Source organism: Lepisosteus platostomus, chromosome 3 (genome assembly GCF_059453375.1).
Source record: "Lepisosteus platostomus isolate fLepPlt1 chromosome 3, fLepPlt1.hap1, whole genome shotgun sequence".
Lineage (NCBI taxonomy): Eukaryota > Metazoa > Chordata > Actinopteri > Semionotiformes > Lepisosteidae > Lepisosteus > Lepisosteus platostomus.
This window is the reverse complement of record NC_142613.1, coordinates 40,469,469-40,490,291: the sequence shown is the minus strand read 5'-3', so window position 1 is coordinate 40,490,291 and position 20,823 is coordinate 40,469,469. Positions and strand designations below refer to the sequence as shown.

At 37.5% G+C, this 20,823-nt stretch overlaps 1 protein-coding gene across 2 annotated transcripts; it reads left to right on the top strand.

Moving 5' to 3' along the window:
• Window positions 1-8,608: 8,608 nt before the first annotated feature.
• LOC148674885 (uncharacterized) lies at window positions 8,609-20,458 on the top strand. 2 transcript variants are annotated; one of them, XM_088625612.1, is made up of 7 exons: window positions 8,609-9,002; window positions 10,246-11,400; window positions 12,102-13,097; window positions 14,052-14,146; window positions 14,542-14,709; window positions 17,390-17,547; window positions 18,987-20,458. In XM_088625612.1, the coding sequence occupies exons 2-7, from the start codon at window positions 10,247-10,249 to the stop codon at window positions 19,215-19,217; spliced, it is 2,802 nt and encodes a 933-aa protein (XP_088481738.1). In that variant the 5' UTR covers window positions 8,609-9,002; window position 10,246; the 3' UTR covers window positions 19,218-20,458. The 2 variants fall into 2 exon arrangements, with proteins under 2 accessions (XP_088481738.1, XP_088481737.1); XM_088625611.1 differs by lacking the exon at window positions 8,609-9,002 and adding an exon at window positions 9,691-9,831.
• Window positions 20,459-20,823: the final 365 nt, after the last annotated feature.

The window sequence follows — 20,823 nt, the reverse complement described above, 5'->3', positions numbered from 1 at the left end:
ACACAGGTACTAATACACAAGGATACATTTATTAATACATAGACTATGCATGTAAACCTAACAGATCTTATCGAGAGGGTTATCAGAATACAAAAGGTATATATTCAATCAGTTACGAAGTGTTACAGATATCAAGAGGACATACGTTCAGTATATCATTCATTTAGACCGTTTCGTAATTGAACTTGGTTACAACTTCTACATTAGATACTCAAAACAAGTACATAACTCTTAGGAATTAAATTGATATCAACTGGTTGGGCTAACAATTGAATTCTTGAGCAGTAATGCGTTGAAGTTGAATACTCATCCATTCTTTGGGGATTCAGATCTCCTGCGGGCTCTCTGGCTCCGTGCCAGGCTGTGTTGTGCGGCTTGCAACGGTGCGCTGCTGATGCTCTGCGCTGCTCTCTGAAGACCAGCTAGTTAGTTTTGGCTGAAACTAGCAAGAGTTTGTGCACAGGAGAAAAGATGACTGTGGGCCCCAGCAAGTCAGGAAGAGGACCGGTTCGTTCCTGATGAAGAGCTAGTTCTGAATAGTGATTCAGCTGTCCACAGTTCCGACCTGTCCACGAGGCTTGCTGCTGGTGCTAACCTCGGGTGGATCCTCTGGTTACTCTCTGGCAACCTCCGCTCTAGACTCTTAGAACAAAGGAAAGTTCTGGCACTCGGACACACTGGCCATTCCGTGGTTGTCCGGGCTGAGTCTCAGGATGGTCAGGAGGCGCGCTGCGAGAATGTCCTGCCCTTGGGAGCGTTCTGCTCCTGGGCCTTCCTGCCCTGGAATTCTCCTTTGAATTCCCTTTAGAATTGTCCGAAATAGTCTCTCAGGCCTTCTGTGTTGCCTGTTTTTACCTGAAGGAACTTCAGCTCGTTCATTGGCTGAAAGTTCCATGGGCATCAGAGTCCCACGTGGGTTACTTGGCCCTACCAGTCCCTGATTGGTTGATCAAGGTGAGATATGAGTCACTTACTCCTGACACTTAGGAATGCAGTCCAGATGTCCATCTGGCACTCCCTAGACAGATAGGCGCCAATGGATGACCATTGATCATGATAGCCAGGCTTAGCTAAGTGCATCCCCATTTGGGAGCTGTCCCTTATCAAAAGAAAACATCTTTAAATCAGCCTGCATGAATAGTTTCTCTGTGGCTGCACCACAGAGATGAACAGAGAGATGGGGCCTCATTTGGGAAAGAACAGCAACACTTTATTCTGTCTTATTAATAAGCCTCGCCGCTACATCATTATAGCTAAAACTGCTTTGGTTTATGTTGATAAATTATGTAATCAAGGAGGGAAAACGGAGTATTCTGAGTTTTATCCCACTCTATATGCTTTGTCTTCCAAATTCAAGAAAGTTCTAAACCACCCACATTACTAAGAAATATCTTCTAGTTAATCAGTAGCTCTGAATACACTGAATAATTATTTCTTCCAAGTGTCATTAGAAAGCCTTGATTAATACAGATTTCAGACTAAAGGTATGCTACTCTGACAATCTGAATTAACTTGTGAAGTTTTCTGCCTGTGAGTGCTTCTCTTTGATTCTCCTTTTGTTAGAAGTAATTATACACCAAGGTTGGAGTGTGGAGCTGCATCAGTGTGCAAGGGGCAAAGGAACAAGTAGCGGTTAATTCCGCACTAAAATCTGAAAAAAAGTATAAAAGACAATGTTTTGGCTCTGAAGCCTTCTTCAGGTGTGTGGGAGAATGAGGGAAGCGGCAGGAATAAAAGGCTGAGGAATCAGTAAAAATAGAAAGAGAAGTGTGAAAGAGTGTCCAAAACAATAGAAATCTGAATGACCAGGGGAACTGTGTAAAGATTAAATTTGTAAAAAGAAAAATTATACAGATACTAAGTAAAGATGCAATCTAGGCTCTGTGAAGCACCCTAGAAAATGTGTGTAATTTATTATTTATGATTTTATTATAATTTGTAGGAATAATCATATTCCAGAAAATGTGTCACATTTATTTACACATCTAAGCATTCCTGTCAATAAAATAAAAGAGGCTATCAGAATGGTTAAGGTCAGAGCTCTCAAAAGACTACAGGTAAATGATAATTAAAATCCACAAGTTGGAAAATGGCTATAAAAATATATAAAAGGCTGAATTTACCACTTTCTACAGCAGTCGGTTATTAAAAAATGTGGTCTAGTGGTATAGTAGCAACCCCACCACGCAAGTGTATCTTGCCCCCACAGGCAGTGAGACAAGTGGGTCAAGAGGCAACTGTAAATCCAAAGACAACAGTTTGAGATCTCAAACATAAATTAGCAACTTCAGGATTCAAAGTGTTGAAAACTTTCACTGGGCAGTACCTTTTTGAATGTGGCATTAACGGCTGGATTGCAAGAAAGAAACATTTTCTGAGGATAAACTACAAAAAGAGGCCGTTTGAATTTGCCCAACTACTGAATGACAATTGTCTTCATGTCAACCATATCTTATAGTCACAAAAAATAAAAATACAGATTTTGGACATGCTCACCAACGTTAAGTTTGGTGTTGAAAAGGTGATGCTCCCCAGGAGAAAACACTTTGTGAAATACGCTGGTGTACAGCATGTTTTTTTTTTTGTGTGCCCTATATTCCAGTATAAGTCCAGCACATAAAAGGAGATTCTGACAGACCACCCTTTTTCCTCTGCCAAGAAGCTCAGAAGCAGCCAAAAATAGACATTCCAACATCACAATGATCTAAACCATAAATCAACAAAGACATGGTTAACTGCACATGAAATAAATGTTCTCAACTGGTCATCTCAATCAACAGACCTCAACCCAGTCAAACATTTGTGATTCAAACTCCAGAAGACAGTTCACTAAACAATGATAATCACAATGAGTAAAACCATATATGTACTTGTGTAATATACAGTATACACAATATATAAACTGTGTGAGGTAATAGTATCTTTATTTAATATGAAAACAGTTCCACATATATGGGCAGGTAATATTTCCAGAAATGTGAGGATTCAGCATAGATTCACATAGAAGAGATAAAAAAGGATAGTGTTAAATTCACTCATTCTATTCTGTAACGATGCAGCCTGTGAAGAAATTAGTGTTCAGCCTTTAATTTAAGCCATTGGATAAATAAAATATTGGATTTTTCATTTCAGTAAGTAATAGAAACTTTTTTGCTCTTGTGAGAGACAGAAGTAAATACTGAGAATAGCCAAAGTACAACAGATAATACGTTAAACAATTAAACAAAATGACTGGGGAGATGGGAATGTTGAAGTCTAAAATTACAGATATAGAAAGTAGCATTTTCTTCCAAAACTGAATAATTGTTGAGAAATAGCAGAAAGCATTTATGTAGCTATCCACTACATACTGAGCAGAGTATTGACAAATACTGGATTTTATTCTGTCCATAGAGAACAATCTTTAAACTATAAAATGAAAATCCATGTACTAATTTATATTGAATAACCCGGATTTTAGTATTACGAGAAAATGAGAATATATTTGAAATTATAGATTTTCAAATAACACTTTCAGAGGTGTAATTTAAATCCCTTTCCCATGTATCCTTTGAGATATAAATCTATTTATCCAGGGAGGGGAACAGTGTATAGATCATAGATGTGATGTTCCTGTTTCCTGTGATATTTCCCAGCCTTTCAGACAGAGGAGATGGTAATAATGGCAGAATCATGTCTTCTATCTTTAAAGCCTCCTCAATTGAAGATACTATCTAACAAAAATTATTCCTCAGCCTAAAATAATATATGACAAATTTGACTTTGCTCTGTGCAATGTTATTAAGTTCCAGTCTGGGCACTATCTAATCTGTTAATATTTCTGTTCTTTGATGTAGTTTGTTCCTATTTCACCTGGGGTATGAATAAATCTGGAGGTCACAGTATAGGTGTTTTTCAATATTGTGTACCTGGGACCAGCTCCATAAGGTGCTCCTTATTTGAGGACCAGTTAGGCTAAATACAAATGCAAGAAAAAAAATCACTTTCACTCATTATGATGCCTGTCTGGCTCTGTCTGTAAGGACCCATTAAGGATTGGACAGCATTGCTTCAGGGACCAGCGATGGTCCACAGGCAGTTGAGATGCACTGTGCTAAAATAAAATAGCACCACCTAGTGCCATCACAAAATTGTACTACTTCTGAATTAAACACGAAATCATGAACTTTGTGAAAGTACTGTACTGTATAGTCGCCATGTTGTCAAGAGTTTGTGAGAATTGTGACGTGAGGCGGCCCTTCCTGCTCACTAGTCACTGTAATGACTAATGTAATGTGATGTACGAATGAATAAGTACAGTTTGCACAGCTGACATTTCACTGCAGACGTTTCTTTTCCTATGTTGCTGCGCATACAGTACCTGGGAATTTGGTCTAGTTTGTGTTGTATATTGGAGGTTTTACATATTACTGTGCACATTTTACTTTCATTGTGATTTAAAATACATTCATCAATTCTCATTCTTTCTAACACCGAAATCTTAAAATTATGATGCTGTTTTAAAGAACGTCACAGAAAAATGTATTTGTAGAGGTGATGCAGAACCTGTATATGCTACTGGGGCAAAGACAAGTAGTGATCTGCCCTGACTTCAGTGCAGCTGCGCAGGAGTATGAAGCCCAGGTAGGGATGATTGACTTATTGACTGGTAGTAGAATGTGGAAACAGACTGTCAGCCAAATAACCTATTATGGGATTCACCACCAGCAATGTAACCAGGTTGTTTTGTAGAAAACATATATGCTGTGAGTGAGAGATGATCGCTTAAGACAGTGAATGGGGCAAACATTAGGGTTTACTGTATTCCCCCAAATACTTTACAATACTCATTTTATATTGCCTATACATCTAACATCACCTGCATTGGTGTACTGTAATAAACAGTATAAATCACTTTTGAGAAAATTACAGTAGCAATCAATGGAGTGACTTTAAGAACAATTGCAAAAGAGAGTCCATTTGGCCTATTTTGCTTATTTGGAAGTTAGCAGCTAATTGATCCAAGGATTGAATCGAGTCATTTCTTGAAACAAGCCAAGGTATCGTCTTCAACAGCATGACCTTCTGTTCTCGGTTTTCAATACACTTCCACATAGCTTCCTCTTGTGTCATTTGGTTTCTGTTTCATTGTTGATATCGAAGAAGTCCACTGGAATGACTTCGTGGGAGCCTTTGAGAGTTTTGAATACTTCTCTCAGGCCTCCTTGTAGTCAAACTCCTCAGGACTAAAACAGTTCCTTCAGTCTGTCAGGACATTTCCTATAGCCCCAAGATTTTTGTGATTGCTCTTCTCTGGACTGATTCCAGATAGGCAAAGCCTTTTCTATAACATGATGATCAGCATTGTACACAATATTCTAAAATGAGGACTTACTGGCACATTATACAATTAAGTATAATATCTCTTGATTTAAGTTAGGTGGTTTTGACTGCATATCTCAACATTTTGTTTACCTTTTTTTTTGCTTTCCCGCAGCTAGAAGATGTAAATGATGTCAAAATAAACACCTACGACTTTTTCAGAAGTAGTCTCCTCTCGATTAGCTTTTCCCAGTTTGTATTTATAGTTTATGTGTTTACTACCTGCAACCTACTGCATTCCCTACATTAAACCATCTGCTAGGTGTTTGCAATGTCTAGATTACCACTGAAATTTGTCTAAGCTTTTTGCTCTACAATACATTTTGCTTCTAGTGAAAATTATTGATGAAAGAAATAACAACAAATATATTTTGTACTTATTATTTGGAGATTAAAAGGTGGTATTATTTTCACAGGAGAAAAAAATAAGTTTTTATATTTCATTTTCCAGGCCATGCATAAAAGCTCAATAATTATCAATGTTCCTTTTTAATTATATTAATTCTAAAGATAAGCATTCATATTACATACAGTATATACTGTACACTTGGTGTATAATAAATAATGAAAAGGTTGTAAATGTAGAATTCTAATAAAGAGTGGCACTTATTTCAGTAGATTTATAATTATAATAATAATAATTGCTTACATTTATATAGCGCTTTTCTGGACACTCCACTCAAAGCGCTTTACAGGTAATGGGGACTCCCCTCCACCACCACCAATGTGCAGCATCCACCTTGATGATGCGACAGCAGCCATAGTGCACCAGAACGCTCACCACACATCAGCTATCAGTGGGGAAGAGAGCAGAGTAATGAAGCCAATTCATAGAGGGGGATTGTTAGGAGGCCATGATTGATAAAGGCCGATGGGAAATTTGGCCTCTTTTCGAGAAACGCCCTGGGATTTTTAATGACCACAGAGAGTCAGGACCTCGGTTTTACGTCTCATCCGAAGGATGGCACCTGTTTACAGTATAGTGTCCCCATCACTATACTGGGGCATTAGGACCCACATGAGCCGCAGGGTGAGCACCCCCTGCTGGCCCCACTAACACCTCTTCCAGCAGCAACCTTAGTTTTTCCCAGGAGGTCTTCCATCCAGGTACTGACCAGGTACTGACCAGGCTCACACCTGCTGAGCTTCAGTGGGTTGCCAGGTGTGAGTTGCAGGGTGATATGGCTGCTGGCAATATCATGCTATAGGATCATGTGGGAAGTTAATGTCCAGGAAATTCAGTTTTCAGTTCTAAAAATTCCTCTTGCTCCTCGTTTAGCTGCTGCTTCAAACACTGCATCATTAATAGAGAAATAAAAGTCCAGCATTTAGCCCTTTTAGTATCTGGACAAAATCACTAGAAATTAGAATCAGATCTGTTCTACTGTATGATGTGTGCCTTGCTGAAAAAAGGGTTTAATCATGCACAGAAGGATTTTGAATTTGCCAAGGATCAAAGATAATTCCTAAAGAAACTTGTTCAACTATCTGAAATGTCACTGAGTTTCTGCTGATTAAAGTAATCTCACTCAACTCTGATTGAGCTGATGCCAGAGCTCTAAGATTAAAATTTACAAATGAAATATGTTAATGATAAAGGCCTGTGGTTAACAATATGAAAACTAATGAAAAAAACAGTGGGCATTCCCAAAGCTTTGTGGATTGTTGTATGAAATAATAAATAAAAATTGATTTATTATTTCATACTGTAACGCTTACGGCCGACAGGTACTGTGTAAGAGCCGGCGTACCAGAGCAGGTGACGTCACCGCCCTTCCCTGTGATAGCAGGACTACAGCTACCGGGCTGTAGAGAGATCTCTCTTTGGCTCACCGGGCTGAGTCCCTCAGAGCGACGGAGGAGTCCCGGGTTCGAGCCCCCGATAGTGGGGGGCCGACCTAATGCGGCAAGGGCACCCACCTGAGCCCCCATTGCGTTACAATACAAAATAATAGATAAGCTATTCACCTGTCAAAACAGAATTAACAATACATCTGAACTTGTCTGTCTAGAAATAAGAAGTGGGGTGATCTAATAAAGGTCTTCTGTTTGTCCAAGATTCTAAAACATTAACTGTACGCCTTTATGGTCTAAGAAAGTAAATTATATTATATATATAGGTGGATGCTGCACATTGGTGGTGGTGGAGGGGAGTCCCCATTACCTGTAAAGCGCTTTGAGTGGAGTGTCCAGAAAAGCGCTACATAAGTGTAAGCAATTATTATTAGTAGTATTTCAGGTGGGTACCTGTAGCTGTGTCAGCATGCGTAGGCTGCCAAGGAACAATAGGTTTATTCCATGCTGAAAAAAAAAAGAAAGAGAACACAACGTTTCGGCCGTGGAGCCTTCTTCAGGTGTGATACATTATTAGTAGTATTATTAGTATTATTATCCCAAAAATATTTGTATTAAAAAAATAAATTGATTTTAAAAACTGACTTGCGTTTGCCCTAATTAGTGTAACCTGCGCGCCATCTGGTGGTCACTTAAAAGAAGCAAAATATAGTTAAACTCTTTAAACATTTTAATTAAAACGTAACCTTAAGAAATTTAAAATGACTCTATAGATTTGTTGCAAAGTACATTGAAAGTATATTTTTATACTTCATGATTTTCTAATGTGCAGTCCTAAATAAAAATACTTGTGAAATACAACTCATTTAATATAAACTCCAACCAAATATTAAAAAACCCTTTATACCTAGCATTTTCACTTGGTTCAAATACATTTGTATAAGCCTTATAAAACAAAATTATTTTTAAAACAATTATAATTATTGTATTCGTTTTAGGATAGAAACGTGTTCCATCAGCATTCGGAGATTACCTTCAAACACCCTTTCCAACCACTTGGTAAGAGAGTTTCGGAAAATGTTAGCGTAACTGAATTAAACACCTTTATGGCCCATGGTGAGGTTTCGCCTTAGTGAAACAACCCTTCAAAAAAAATTGTAAATTGTAAAGTAAATATCAATAGTATTGTAAAAATGGACAGGTTCCAAAATCGTGTGTTATATTACTATCCTACAGTAAACTACGTAAATAACTATTTCGTATAAAAACTTTATTGGAACATTATATCCACAAAGCCTTATGTGAAACCAGTTTGCTATACGAATATGCCGCCTGCCACAACTACTAACGTCGTAAAAATGTCTTCTGTGACCTCTCACTAGCTCATTTCTGATTGGTGACTGAGAATACGGCAAATGTAGGTTTAGATTGTAATCACAGCCTCAAGCATTTCCACACGGGGACATTAAAGCAACGCTGCCCCGGAAATCTTCCGTGTGTGGCGGCCTTGCTGCACTGCGTTTTCACTTTCACTTACAGTCGCATTAAGGCTCCTCGATTGCTTTCACAGTCACACTGTGGCAGGTTACGTTTGCCAATTGGTTACAGTGAACAGCAGAGCAGGATTTCTGCACATCCAAATGCATACAAATCGACGCTGCTGAACGTAACCAGACTACTGTAAAGAGACTGAAATTTAACATATGTAATCTGACCATGCGTTCACATCCTGTGCCGTAATGAAGCGTGGATGAACCGCGTTAGCGGTACTGAACACCACTATTAGCGAAGGTGTATTTTTCCATTCATTTTCATGAAAGGAAGGATATTCTTAGAATAACAAACGGGTAAGTTTTGTGCAAAGCTTTTATATATATAAATAATGCGCTAGAGTGTGTGGATTATAGCAATGATTTTGAAAGGACTGTGTTTTTGATTAGGGGACAGACAAAAAACTAACCTGCACAAGTTGACATACAATGCAGTACTACAGAAGTTTACTGTTCCGTGGGGTACCTAATAATTAGTATTATTCGGTGCCTTGTGACTAGATTTTCCAAATTGTTTTAACGTGTATCCAGCTGCATAAAATGCAGTATATTACTATATATACAGTATGTTTTGAAAGTGTGTTTGCACGGGTAGTCTATACACACAACACACGGTGCACATTATATAGTATATACAGTATGTATAATACAGTGTCCGTGATATTGTCTTTATGATCTTAATAACTTCTTTACTCTTAATGTTTCAATTAACTGGCTAGAATTCATAAGGTGGTAAGGAAATGGTTGTTGTGAAAATAAAACAGGACAAAAATCTGAATATTAATTGGAAATGGTAGTTCTTGACAGACTTCACTATGTTACTATGTGTAATCCTTTAAAATAATAAGTAGCATCACTGTTCATTCAGGGTTATTGTGTTTGTTGTGGCATGTGATATTTTACTTACTGTTCCAAATTGTTTTAATGCTGATTATAGCTTTTCTTTTGTTGTTTTATAAAATATTCTTAAGGACATTTTTTGATTTAAGAAATCCATTCAGTCTAGAGATTTAGTTTCTGCCAAATAAAAAGGACTTAAAATAGGAGCGAAAACCAAAATGATAAAGGATGTTGTAAGATGGACTCTTGTAGTTTCACACACTTCAAATGGTACCCTCCGTTACAGGTAATAAATTAGTTAAATGTGATAAATGTTTTGTTAAACTGCATTTATTTTACAGTAATATCTCTTCTAACTATATTAAACACTTTCATTGTGGCAACAGAGTCTTAAAAAGTCTAGAAAATGAACTTGTTTAAAAACACTGGATGTAATTTCTTATTTCTGTAGAAATCTCTCTGATTTATCAGAAGTGGAGAAAATATATATTAGTAAGAATGGGGCTTTTAGTCTGAATGCAAGTACACCAGACTGTATACTAAAAATAAAGCTGTACTAATTGAACTTATTCTGTCACTTGGAATCCTAGTATATTGTTTTGAAGGTGTTCACGTCATTAATAGGGTGCGTTGTCAAAAATCCTATTTTCCTTGTAAATAACCTAAATAACCTGTGGATTTTTTGTACTTCTTTTGGCAGAATGGAGACTATTAAAATCACCATGGAATCCAAAGGCATGGCTGCTAACCTGCTCACTGCACTCCATTCCCTATATGAGTTTGGGTATCTGTGTGATGTGATTGTACATACAGAACAAAATGGCGTCCATGAGGAGTTTTCAGCCCACAGAGTTGTCCTGGCAGCTTCCAGCAGTTATTTCCGGGAGCTGTTTCTAAGCGAGGAGCTCTCTGGTGACAAAATGACCACTGTGACATTGCATGATATCAGCACTGAGGATTTTGCTGCTTTTCTGAAATTCATCTACACGGCTAGAGTGGAGATTTCACCAGCTAAACTGCTGGGATTAAAAGAAGTGGCAGAGAAGCTAAACTGCAGTGATCTTCTTGAGGCTTGTGTGGGCTCCATTTCTGGTCAGTGTTTAGCGACCAAGTCGGATTTATCTCCACCAGGTATTCTTTGGAGATCCAAGAGCTCATCCTTAGACCAGGCCTCAGACACAAAGCTCAAAGAAGATAAACGCCAAGAGAATGGGGAGCTCCATAAGATGGTCTCACAACCATCTGCGCACACTGCAGAAATTAAAGAGAAGGACAGTGACATGAAGGGGTGTGATGATTCCCAAAATAAAACATCTTTGAAAGACCCAGTTGGGTGGGAAACAAGGTTGGTTGTCAGAAAGCCACAGCATGAGGAAAAGGAGTCCAGCTGTGCAGGCGGGAAGCCTCTCAGAAGGGTGCTGAAATGGCATGAAGAAACCTATGTCTGCGACAAATGCAGTAAGGAATTTAACTCTGTGAAGCAGTACCAGAGGCACATGAGCAGAGAGCACAAGGTCAGCGTGTTAGTGAAGTACAGCTGTGACATGTGCAACCAACTAGTTTCAAACCATCAGAACCTGCGGCAGCACAGGATGACAGTCCACAGCAACGAACGCCTGTTCGCGTGCACCGTTTGCGACAAGAGATTCAAACGCCCCAAAGACATTAACGACCACACCAGGAGGGTTCATGAGAAAAAGAGAAAGCCCCAGGTCTGTCCTTTCTGTCACAAAACCATCAGTTCAAAGGGTGGACTCACCGTCCACATCAGAATTCACACAGGAGAGAAACCATACAAGTGCACAGACTGTGCTGCCAGCTTTGCGCAGAAATCTTCCTTCAACACACATGTGAGGTAAACAGCTCTGTGGGATGATGTGTTGGAAGTTCAGTATGCTGCAGAGCCCCAAAAATGGCTTCAGTCATGTCAGTAGCTAAAAATGATTTAAGACCGGGGTCACGTTGTGCGCTAGATACACACCTAAGTCTAGATTGACTCTATCCACATATATTTATGCATGCATATATATATATAGAGTAAGGTTTATGTTTCCTATATGTACTATTCTGCACTTGTCTTTATTAAACATCAGCTTTCAGGATTTTGCCCAGTCTTGAATTTTATCTAAATCTTTTTGAATTTCATTTGCTGCTTCTACGGCATTTTCTGGCTCTTTTGTTTTAGTATCAGCATCTATCTTAACTATTTTACTAACTATAACAGAATCTTTATTATTGATATAATGATTGATCAAGTACCTGTGATACTCTACTAATTATGTAACCCCGATTGGAGTATTATCCTATCTGTATTACCTATTTTTCGATTAAAACCAATTCTTAATCCAGATATATGCATTTGCCCAAATGCCTACGACCTGCAAGTTGAGTATCTTTTATGAATAACTTTAATGGTAAAAAGATGTATAAATGTAAACCAAGATTACTGATAACAGGAAATTCAGGGGTATAAAAACAATTTCAAATTTTGATGACCGTGCAATATTTTCTTTGTTTTAATATTCTGATCTACTATAGGTCTTAATTTTCTTACAGGAAAATTCATCTATGTGCTAAAGAGCGGAAGTCCAAACCTGTTTACTGGAAACATGTTCTTTCAAATGAGGATGATGCATCAGCCAATATTGTACAAGATGATGGACAACCTGTAAACGATGAAGAAATCTATGACATAGCCGATAAGAAGACTGTTGTCTGCAGTAATGAGACACTTGGTATTGAAGGAAAGTGTAGTACACCATCAACACAAAAAGAGAGTACTATAAAGGAGGCAGATACAACAAAAGATACTGATTTACACTGTGAGCATGAGAGGAAAACAGACGGCCAGACAGATGTGAGGGGGACAGGTGTTGCAGAACATGCAGTAAAGTTGTATAAAAATGGGGCTCACGGTGATGGAGAGAGTGGAAATCATAGTCCACCTGAACTAATAGAAGGGGGGAATGGTGAGTGTGATGTAAATGATGATCATGATGAAAGAGAAGATGTTGATCCTTCCTGTTCTGGGTCAGATTTCGAGGAAGATCACAAGGAGGATGAGAACAGCAGTGAAGAGGAACAGAAAAAAGAGTCAGAGCCCCTGGTCCTGAAATCCAAAAAAGAACGGTATGTCATCAAATGTGATAAATGTGAAAGCCAGTTCACTCTGAGGAGGAGGTTTGTGGCTCACTACCTGGAGGTTCATCAATGCCAACCGGAGAAATTCTACAAGTGTGACACCTGTGGAAGGTCCTTTGCCAACTACAGCTGCTGGAAGGAACATCGGGCATGCGTTCACACAGAGGAGCGCCAGTTCGCTTGCACCCTCTGCGGTGCCACCTTCAAGCGTAAGAGGGACGTCCGCGCTCACTATGTGCGCAAACATGAAGGCCGGGTCAAGAGGCCGCTGTGCTCCGTCTGCGGGAAGATCCTGAGCTCCCGAACAGCTCTCGTCTTTCACATGAGGACTCACACTGGAGAGAAACCATACCAGTGTTCTGTGTGTAACAGCAGGTTTGCTCAACCATCGCAGCTCAAGATCCACATGAGGTTAGTTCTGTTCATCACCATGTAAAACCTGCAGGTTGTGTTCCCTTATGATCATTTACCACTAAAATTTGCATAATTTTCACAGTGTTTTTGCTTTACTTTTCCTTGGTGTGCCTTCCTCATATTCCATGTTTTAAAAGTGATTTTTTGAGGTTTTACCATATTTTGTTTTAACTGTGATATTCCTTGTGAGACTTATAAGGATATAAATCAGGGATGACTGACCAAGAATTAAGGTGCTTATTAGTTTCGAATTCAGTTGGACTTTCTTTTTCCCTTCATATATTAAAAGCTTTTGTGTGACTCTGGCAGTGAAGGGTTTTTGTATTTGAACTGATTAGAATTCTAAAGAATGTGTGATAGCTGCCATTTTGTAAGGTTTGCAATGACAAAGGATATATTCAGAATAGATGTCATTTTTCCTAACATGACTTTATATGCATATATATGTTCCACGCTATAGTTAAGGTATGAAAATCACTCAGAAATGTCTTTGCTTCAGAGTTGAGGGATTAAGAGTATGTTACTGTTTTTCCATTTAAACTTATTTCAAAATGACATTTACTGTAACTGTGCTACAGTTTAAGCATAACTAATATTTTGTTGAACCTTTTGTCAAGAATTAAGTTGCTCATTTTGTGAACAAATTCTCCTTAATGTGATCAGTATGTAGAATGGATCTTCTGTTAAATTTAATTGAATTTTCAATATATTTGTTTAGCCAAAATTCAGTTTTATGAGTAGTTTTTAAAAATCCAAATTCAGATCTAGTCAGTGGTTTGTGACTATCCACATCTCATAATATTGTGCTGTTACGAATAAGCAATTAGCTATAATTTTAAGTAAACCCACTGTAATAAGTTATGTAACTAAACAAAGTGAAAATTAGCAATTTTCTAAATGTTTACATTGAGTGACAGTTGTTAATGAGTTGTGTTTTCACCTTGAACACAGGTGTCACACTGGAGAGAAGCCATATATTTGTGAGGTGTGTGGTATCAGTTTCTCTGACAAAGGCAAGCTGAATGGCCATCGTAGGACTCACACAGGTAAAATTCTCATTCACAGCCTCTCTACCTTCCTCAGCAAACTCCGTTTTCACGTCTCGTCTCTATCGCACTGAGGAAAATTGATTTAGAGAAAAAAGTGTAAAATGTTGTCCCACACTAAAACTGCATGCGTGATGCTTTCCTTAGTGAGATTTATTGCAATGTTATAATTCAACTTTCCTTTTTATTTTGTTACATTCTTTCTTTACTGAAGCTAATTTTAACTAAGTTAATTGGAAACTACTGAAAATCCGTACGATCTCAATATTTAAAACAGAGTAAATGTTAAGACTGGTGTATTTCTATTTAAAATAGGAACACGCCAATTTAAGTACGTGTTCAGCACTTGTTCTAAGTATTTTAAACAACACATATACTTGCTGTTATTTATGCAGGTGAGCGACTATATAAATGTGATGTGTGTGAGAAGAGCTTTTCTACGAATGAATACCTAAAATGTCACAAAAGATGCCACATGGGAGCCAAGCCTTACAAGTGTGAAGTCTGTGGGAAAGCGTTTGGTCTTCGTGCGTCTTATGTCCAGCACAGCAGAGTGCATTCAGGTTTGTTTAGCCTTTTTTTCAGTGGTGTCAATTGGTAGATAACACTAAGGCATAAAACATGGCATACAGTATTTCATTCCTGATAAATGGTTGACTCTCAAAAGCAAAGGAGTCCACAGAAATGCATTCCCATGTTTTGAGAACAGGTCATTTAAGGGCACAACTTCTAAATTGGTGGATGTAGGCCATGATCTGACCTGGTGATTTCGTTTAGGCCCATTGCGCTTTAAACTACAAGGCTAGTTAAATTTACAGATGATATGAAAATAGGAGGGGTAAGGAACAAAGTAATAGCAAAAAGGGGGGAAAATAGTATTAATGACTGGGTAAACACATTAAATAAAATGTAACATTCATAGGTGCAACGTGATGCATGCTGGTAGTAGGAGTACCTGGTCAAAAGTGCATGATGCAGCACACACATGCCTTACAAAAATATTCAGACCTTTGCACAGTTTTCACATTTTGTTTCTTCAAAGCATGAGGTCATGCCATTTTAAAATAGTAATTAATATGTGTCACATACACAGGCTACTTCAAACATTAAATAACAAAAGGAAGTTAATAGATATTATGATAGAAAAATGAAAAAGTCGAGAAGGCTGAAGTGTGGAAAATCAAATTACTGTAAGTAACCACACAAATAGTTGACTGGCCTCTGTCTGCTATGCTATAATAGTAGTTCACCTTGTTTCAGAATCGCATTTAACTCTGTGAGGTTCCTTGGTCAGCTAGTGAATTTGAAACAAGGGCTCAACCGTGAAAACTAAGAAGCTTTAAAATCAAGTGAAGGACACACAAAAGTATCAAAGTCTCTGAATACTCCTCAGTCATAAAGAAACAGAATCTGTCTAGATCAGGTTGTTCCATCAAATTGACCAGATAAAAAGGAAATGGGGGTTAGGCCAACAACAACTTTGAAAGTGCTGCTGAGTTCAGAGGTAAAAATGTACATTAGTCAACAATACAGTATGTAATAAAAATAGTCTACAGTATATGGTAAGCAGGCAAGAAGAAAGCCATTACTAAAAATGATCCATCTCAAAGCCTGCATGGAGTTTGCAACAAACCAGAGTGATCCTGCAAAAACTGTGGTAAAACATGTTGTGGTCAGTTGAGACTGAATTGGAACCAAATTGGAATGTTTTTGTCTAAATGCCAAATGTTACCCAATATAGAACATTATCCAGTCAACACCATCCATACAGTCAAGTGTTGAAGTGACAGCATTATGCTATGGGGATGCTTCTCCTTCCCGGGGACTGGAAAGCATGTTAGGATTGAAGGAAAATGGATAGAGCATAGTACTATAGGAGTATCTGTTTTGGTATACTAAAGACCTAAAATTTGGGTGAAAGTTCTAAACAATAGAATGCTCCAAAGCACAAGGTAACACTGGAATGCATTAATATAAGAATGTGAGCATCTTTGAGTGGCTCAAAGTCCTGACTTTCCTATTGAGAATCTCTGGAAATATTAAAAGACCTCTGTCCATAATGAATCCCTAAACAACCTAAGAAACCTTGAGGAAACCTGCGAAAAAGAATGGGCAAAAATTGTAATAAGCCAGCGTGCAAAGTTGATAGAGACTTAAAATTAAAAAATGTTTGGCATTAGTTGCTGCACAAGGTGCTTCACGAAATATTGAATTCAAGGGTCTGAATTCATATGTAATCAGCATATGTAATTTTTTCTTTAGTTTTTTCTTTGGCTAACATGTACTGTAACATATATAACTTACCTTTAGAAGTCCTCAGAATGAATAAAAGTTTTGAATAAAATATGAAGTTAGTATTGTGTGCATTTAGTTAAAAATATATGATAAAGTTTGCAGGGGATAGGAGTCAAGTATGTATCCTAAAGGGTATAGATGGGGATAACTAGACAAATATTTCACACTCAGTAGCAAAAATAAACAGGGGAGTTAAACACTCTTTTAAACTGACGCTTTTAAGAAATGGCTGGCTGTAAGATGTTAGAAACAAGATTGAAATTGGATGATTGGCATCATCCTATTTCTACCATTTCTCATGTTCTTTAATTCTAAGTCACCGGGCTGTAAATATGGTCTTGAGGCCTTTCGACTTCTTTGTAACATTTCACAGTTAACTCTGGATTCATATATTAATTGTTCTCCGATTGCTCTTTGCCCTATATTTGCTTAAATTTAATGAAGTCTTGCACAGACAAAAAAAAAACTCATGACACCCTCATCACCATGAAGTATAAACCAGTTACTTCATTTTCTTTCTGAAGTTCTTGAACAAGCAGTTCTTCAATATCTCCTTAACGTAAGGAAAATGCCTTAGTCATTCAACATTATACATGTCCTTGTTAGAAAAATGAAACATAACACCATTTTGTAACTGTACCACATGATTCTCAGCTGCAGTAGGTTGAATATTTTTTTATGTAAAACGTCTAAAAATGATGATAATTAACAGTTATTACAGTACCAATAGTAATTAGGAGTGGCTGTGTTCAGTGTTTTATACACAAATGTTAAAGCAACAGACTTCTATTGTCAATACTTTATGTGAAAAATGAACATTGAACCCATGCATCAAAACAGGAACTGGCTAATCTTAGGCCAATTAAGTATCTTAACCCTTTATTTAATTTGTATAAAATCAAGATTTTATTGAAAACTTGCAAATGAGACTTTTAATGTTTTTTTCAGATACTCGTCCTTATTTCTGCGAGCAGTGTGGGAAGACATTCACTCAGCAGGGAGCTCTCCGGCGTCACCAGAGGATTCACACAGGAGAGAAGCCTTACAAGTGCAAAGCCTGTGACCGCAGCTTCACGGACATGTCCACTCTGAGGAGACATGTGGCGGTAAGGGACGCTGGATGGATAACGCTACAGTGTTCTTCTTAGAAAACAATTGACAAGACTTCTCAAATTGAAATGCCAGGCATAACATAAATCTATTTGTGTTTTCTGCTTATAGAAATAATGGACTGAAGCTTCAGTTAGGCACAATTTAAGCATTACCTTATATAAATCAATCACCTCCACATCCAAAACATGTTTTCTTCATTTTTACTTTTCAGCGTGGTACAGCATTACTTTTTACATGCTCCATCTCAGCTTACAGGCAGATACAGATCCCCACTCTAACAACATAAATATTGTATTTCTTTTTTCTGCATTATTAAGTAAATTTTTTTAATGAAATAAGCGTCCTCAAGCCCACAGGTTGTTTGAATGTTCTGCCACTTGGATGTAAGCAGATATACAGTTCAGTAAGTGAGAGGCCGTTCTCACCTTTCAGTTTTGTTAGTTTGGAAGAATTCTTAGATGGACTGCCTGAAGGAATTCTGGGTACTGAGCTACTAGTGTTTGCAGTCAGAAGATTGTACTACCGCGGTACAACTGTTATTAGTCTCAAAAGCCTTACCAACAAACTCACAGCAACACAGGTTAATCCCTACTGTGGCCAACATTCAGTTTCAAATCGGAGATAAAAGCAGTGAAGGGTGTGTGGAATTCTATATCCTGTCGGCCTGTCTCAGCAATGTGACAACTTCAAAAACCTTAGGACATATACCCACCTGCAATACTTTCTGTGTAATGTCTATAAGCATGTTGTCCATTATTAAAGTTGGCTGACATTCTTTCACCAATTCTATAAGTGCTTCTTCCAATTCACGGTCATAGAGAGCCAGAGCCTATCCTGGCAAGCAACAGGCACAAAGCAGGATACAGCCAGGACAGGACGCCAGTCCATTGCAAGTCAGACACGCAGACATGTACACACTCGCACCAGGTCCAATTTTCCCAGAAGCCAATTAACCTACCAGTAGGTTTTTGGACTGTGAGAGGAAACCCATGCGAACGTGGGGAGAACATTCAAAATCCACACAGATGGCACCCCAGGTCTGGAATTGAACCCAGGGCCCTTGCACTGTGAGGCATCAGTGCTAGCCAATGTGCCAGCCCTGGATGAAATTCAGTTTTTCTAAAAAAATATCTGTTGAACGTATTTCTAAACATGACCTTTTTTATGTATTCCTCAGGTTTTTTACAGTTGCTTTGCCAAACAACAGTGTAGTAAAGCTGTGCTTTACCTTATCACTACAGCAGATGTTCTTTATTGTTTATAGCCTACAGATACTTTTGTCAGTCTGTGCTCCTGATTATTAAATAGATTTTGAACATAGCTGGGTGACTTCAACGCTTTGACGTTTGTTGTTGAACATTGCATTTCTCATTTTATCTCGTTTCTGCAGTTGCAAATCTAACTGTCTTCCTCTTTAATCCTGAATCTTTAGGTTCATGACAGAAAGGCACAGTGGAGAACCTATGTGATTGATCTCACCACAAAAAAGGATCACAACTGGTCCAAGATAGAAACATTTGGAGGTGCCTATGTAGAGGACAGCCCTGTTAATCAGGATTTTGCTGACATCCTCAAACAAGCCCATGAAGAACAAGAAAAAAACAAAAATGAAAAACGTCATGCAGTTCTCAAACAGAATTCCCAGTGTTCAAACACTTCATAATACATAGCACTATAGTAGCTTGCAATTCTAAAATACTATATTTCTACTCTCACAGAAATGTAAATAGCTTTATAATATGATGAATGTAGTGAATTGTACATTGTGCATAAAGAGGTGCTTATTTTTAATCTATTTCAGTCTTCAGCTTCTTAGGATATTACCTTTTTACCTAAAAAGGCCAAATTCTGACAATGTATAAATTCTGAAAAATATTGTGAACTTTTTGAGACTTAATTGACTGCTTAACAGAGCAATTTGAAAAATTAAGTAGCTTTAGTACTATTTTGCAACCTTATTAGGTTTGACAAGGCCACAGTTTCTAATTATGAATCAATTTATAAGAGTACATGTCATAATGTTCTGTTCTATGATTTATGTTTTATTAGTTCCTATAACACAAATTGCAGTGAGGCAACTTTGGAATTTTTTTTCCACCTGACTGTGCATTTTACATGCTGAAGAAAATTATTAACATCGGATCACTCCCAAGATTAGGCAGGTACTCAAAAATGGCTGTAGAAAACCATCTCAAATGATTACACACAGTCTGGTGAACTTAATGGGGTGAGGGCAGTTATTGCCTCAGACATTTAGGCAGCAAAATACTGATTTTTACACACTGAATTATATTTATAATAAATGTGTTGCAATACTTGAAATCACTGGGTTGAATACAAAGTATGTTTTGTTCTAATACGACTATATGTATGGGAAAACCCAAAAGTATTATATTTATAAATATTAATCTTTTGATTGCAAATGCATATTGCTTGATTATAAAGCAAAACAGCTTTTACTTTGCTGTCCAAATACTTTTGGAGTGCACTGCATTTTCCTGATTAAATGGGAACAGATTTTTTATTAACAGTTTGTCTAATGTTAATTCTTAAAACCTGACTGTAAAAAACATGCCTTCTCTAAGCAAAAGAATATGACAGCACAGTAAATGCGTTATTCTGAGTTGAACTTGAATTCTTGTCTTGGACATACAGTATTAGTCTTACGAAAATGTAACGAACACAGCTGTGATGTTTTTTCTTTGCAACTCCAGTGGGGGAAAAAAACAACTTAAATAAAGTTGAAAACAAAAGTTTTATTCTGGTGTTTTTTGTAAAATAATTGTGATATGTTCACGATAAATTAGAAGTGGTAAAAATGTCACTATTTTAAATGCACTTTGCTGGAGTTGGAACATGTCTGTGTACTGTGATTTATTCAACAAATTAAAATTGTCTTCAATACTTTGTCGAGAGTGATTATTTTGTTTTTCTTAAATCAATGTTTGCTATGCTAAATGCATAATTTGAGTAAAACCATCAATGAAAGAGGCTTCTCAAAACCCACTACTGCATATGGAGTGGAGACCAAGTAGTCATATTACAGGATATGCCGTTTCAAAGAAAAACGTCTATTTTATAAAATAAGCTTATGGTGTAAGAAGGCATAAAGGCAAATCTAAGAATTTACATTTCCATTTTCACATTACACATTCAACCCTGACTATAAATCTAAAACATATATCAGCACATAGTACTAGTTAGTAATAGATTAACTTTTGTTTCTTCGAAGTGGGGTCATGTATGTAGAAAATCAACAATCACTATTA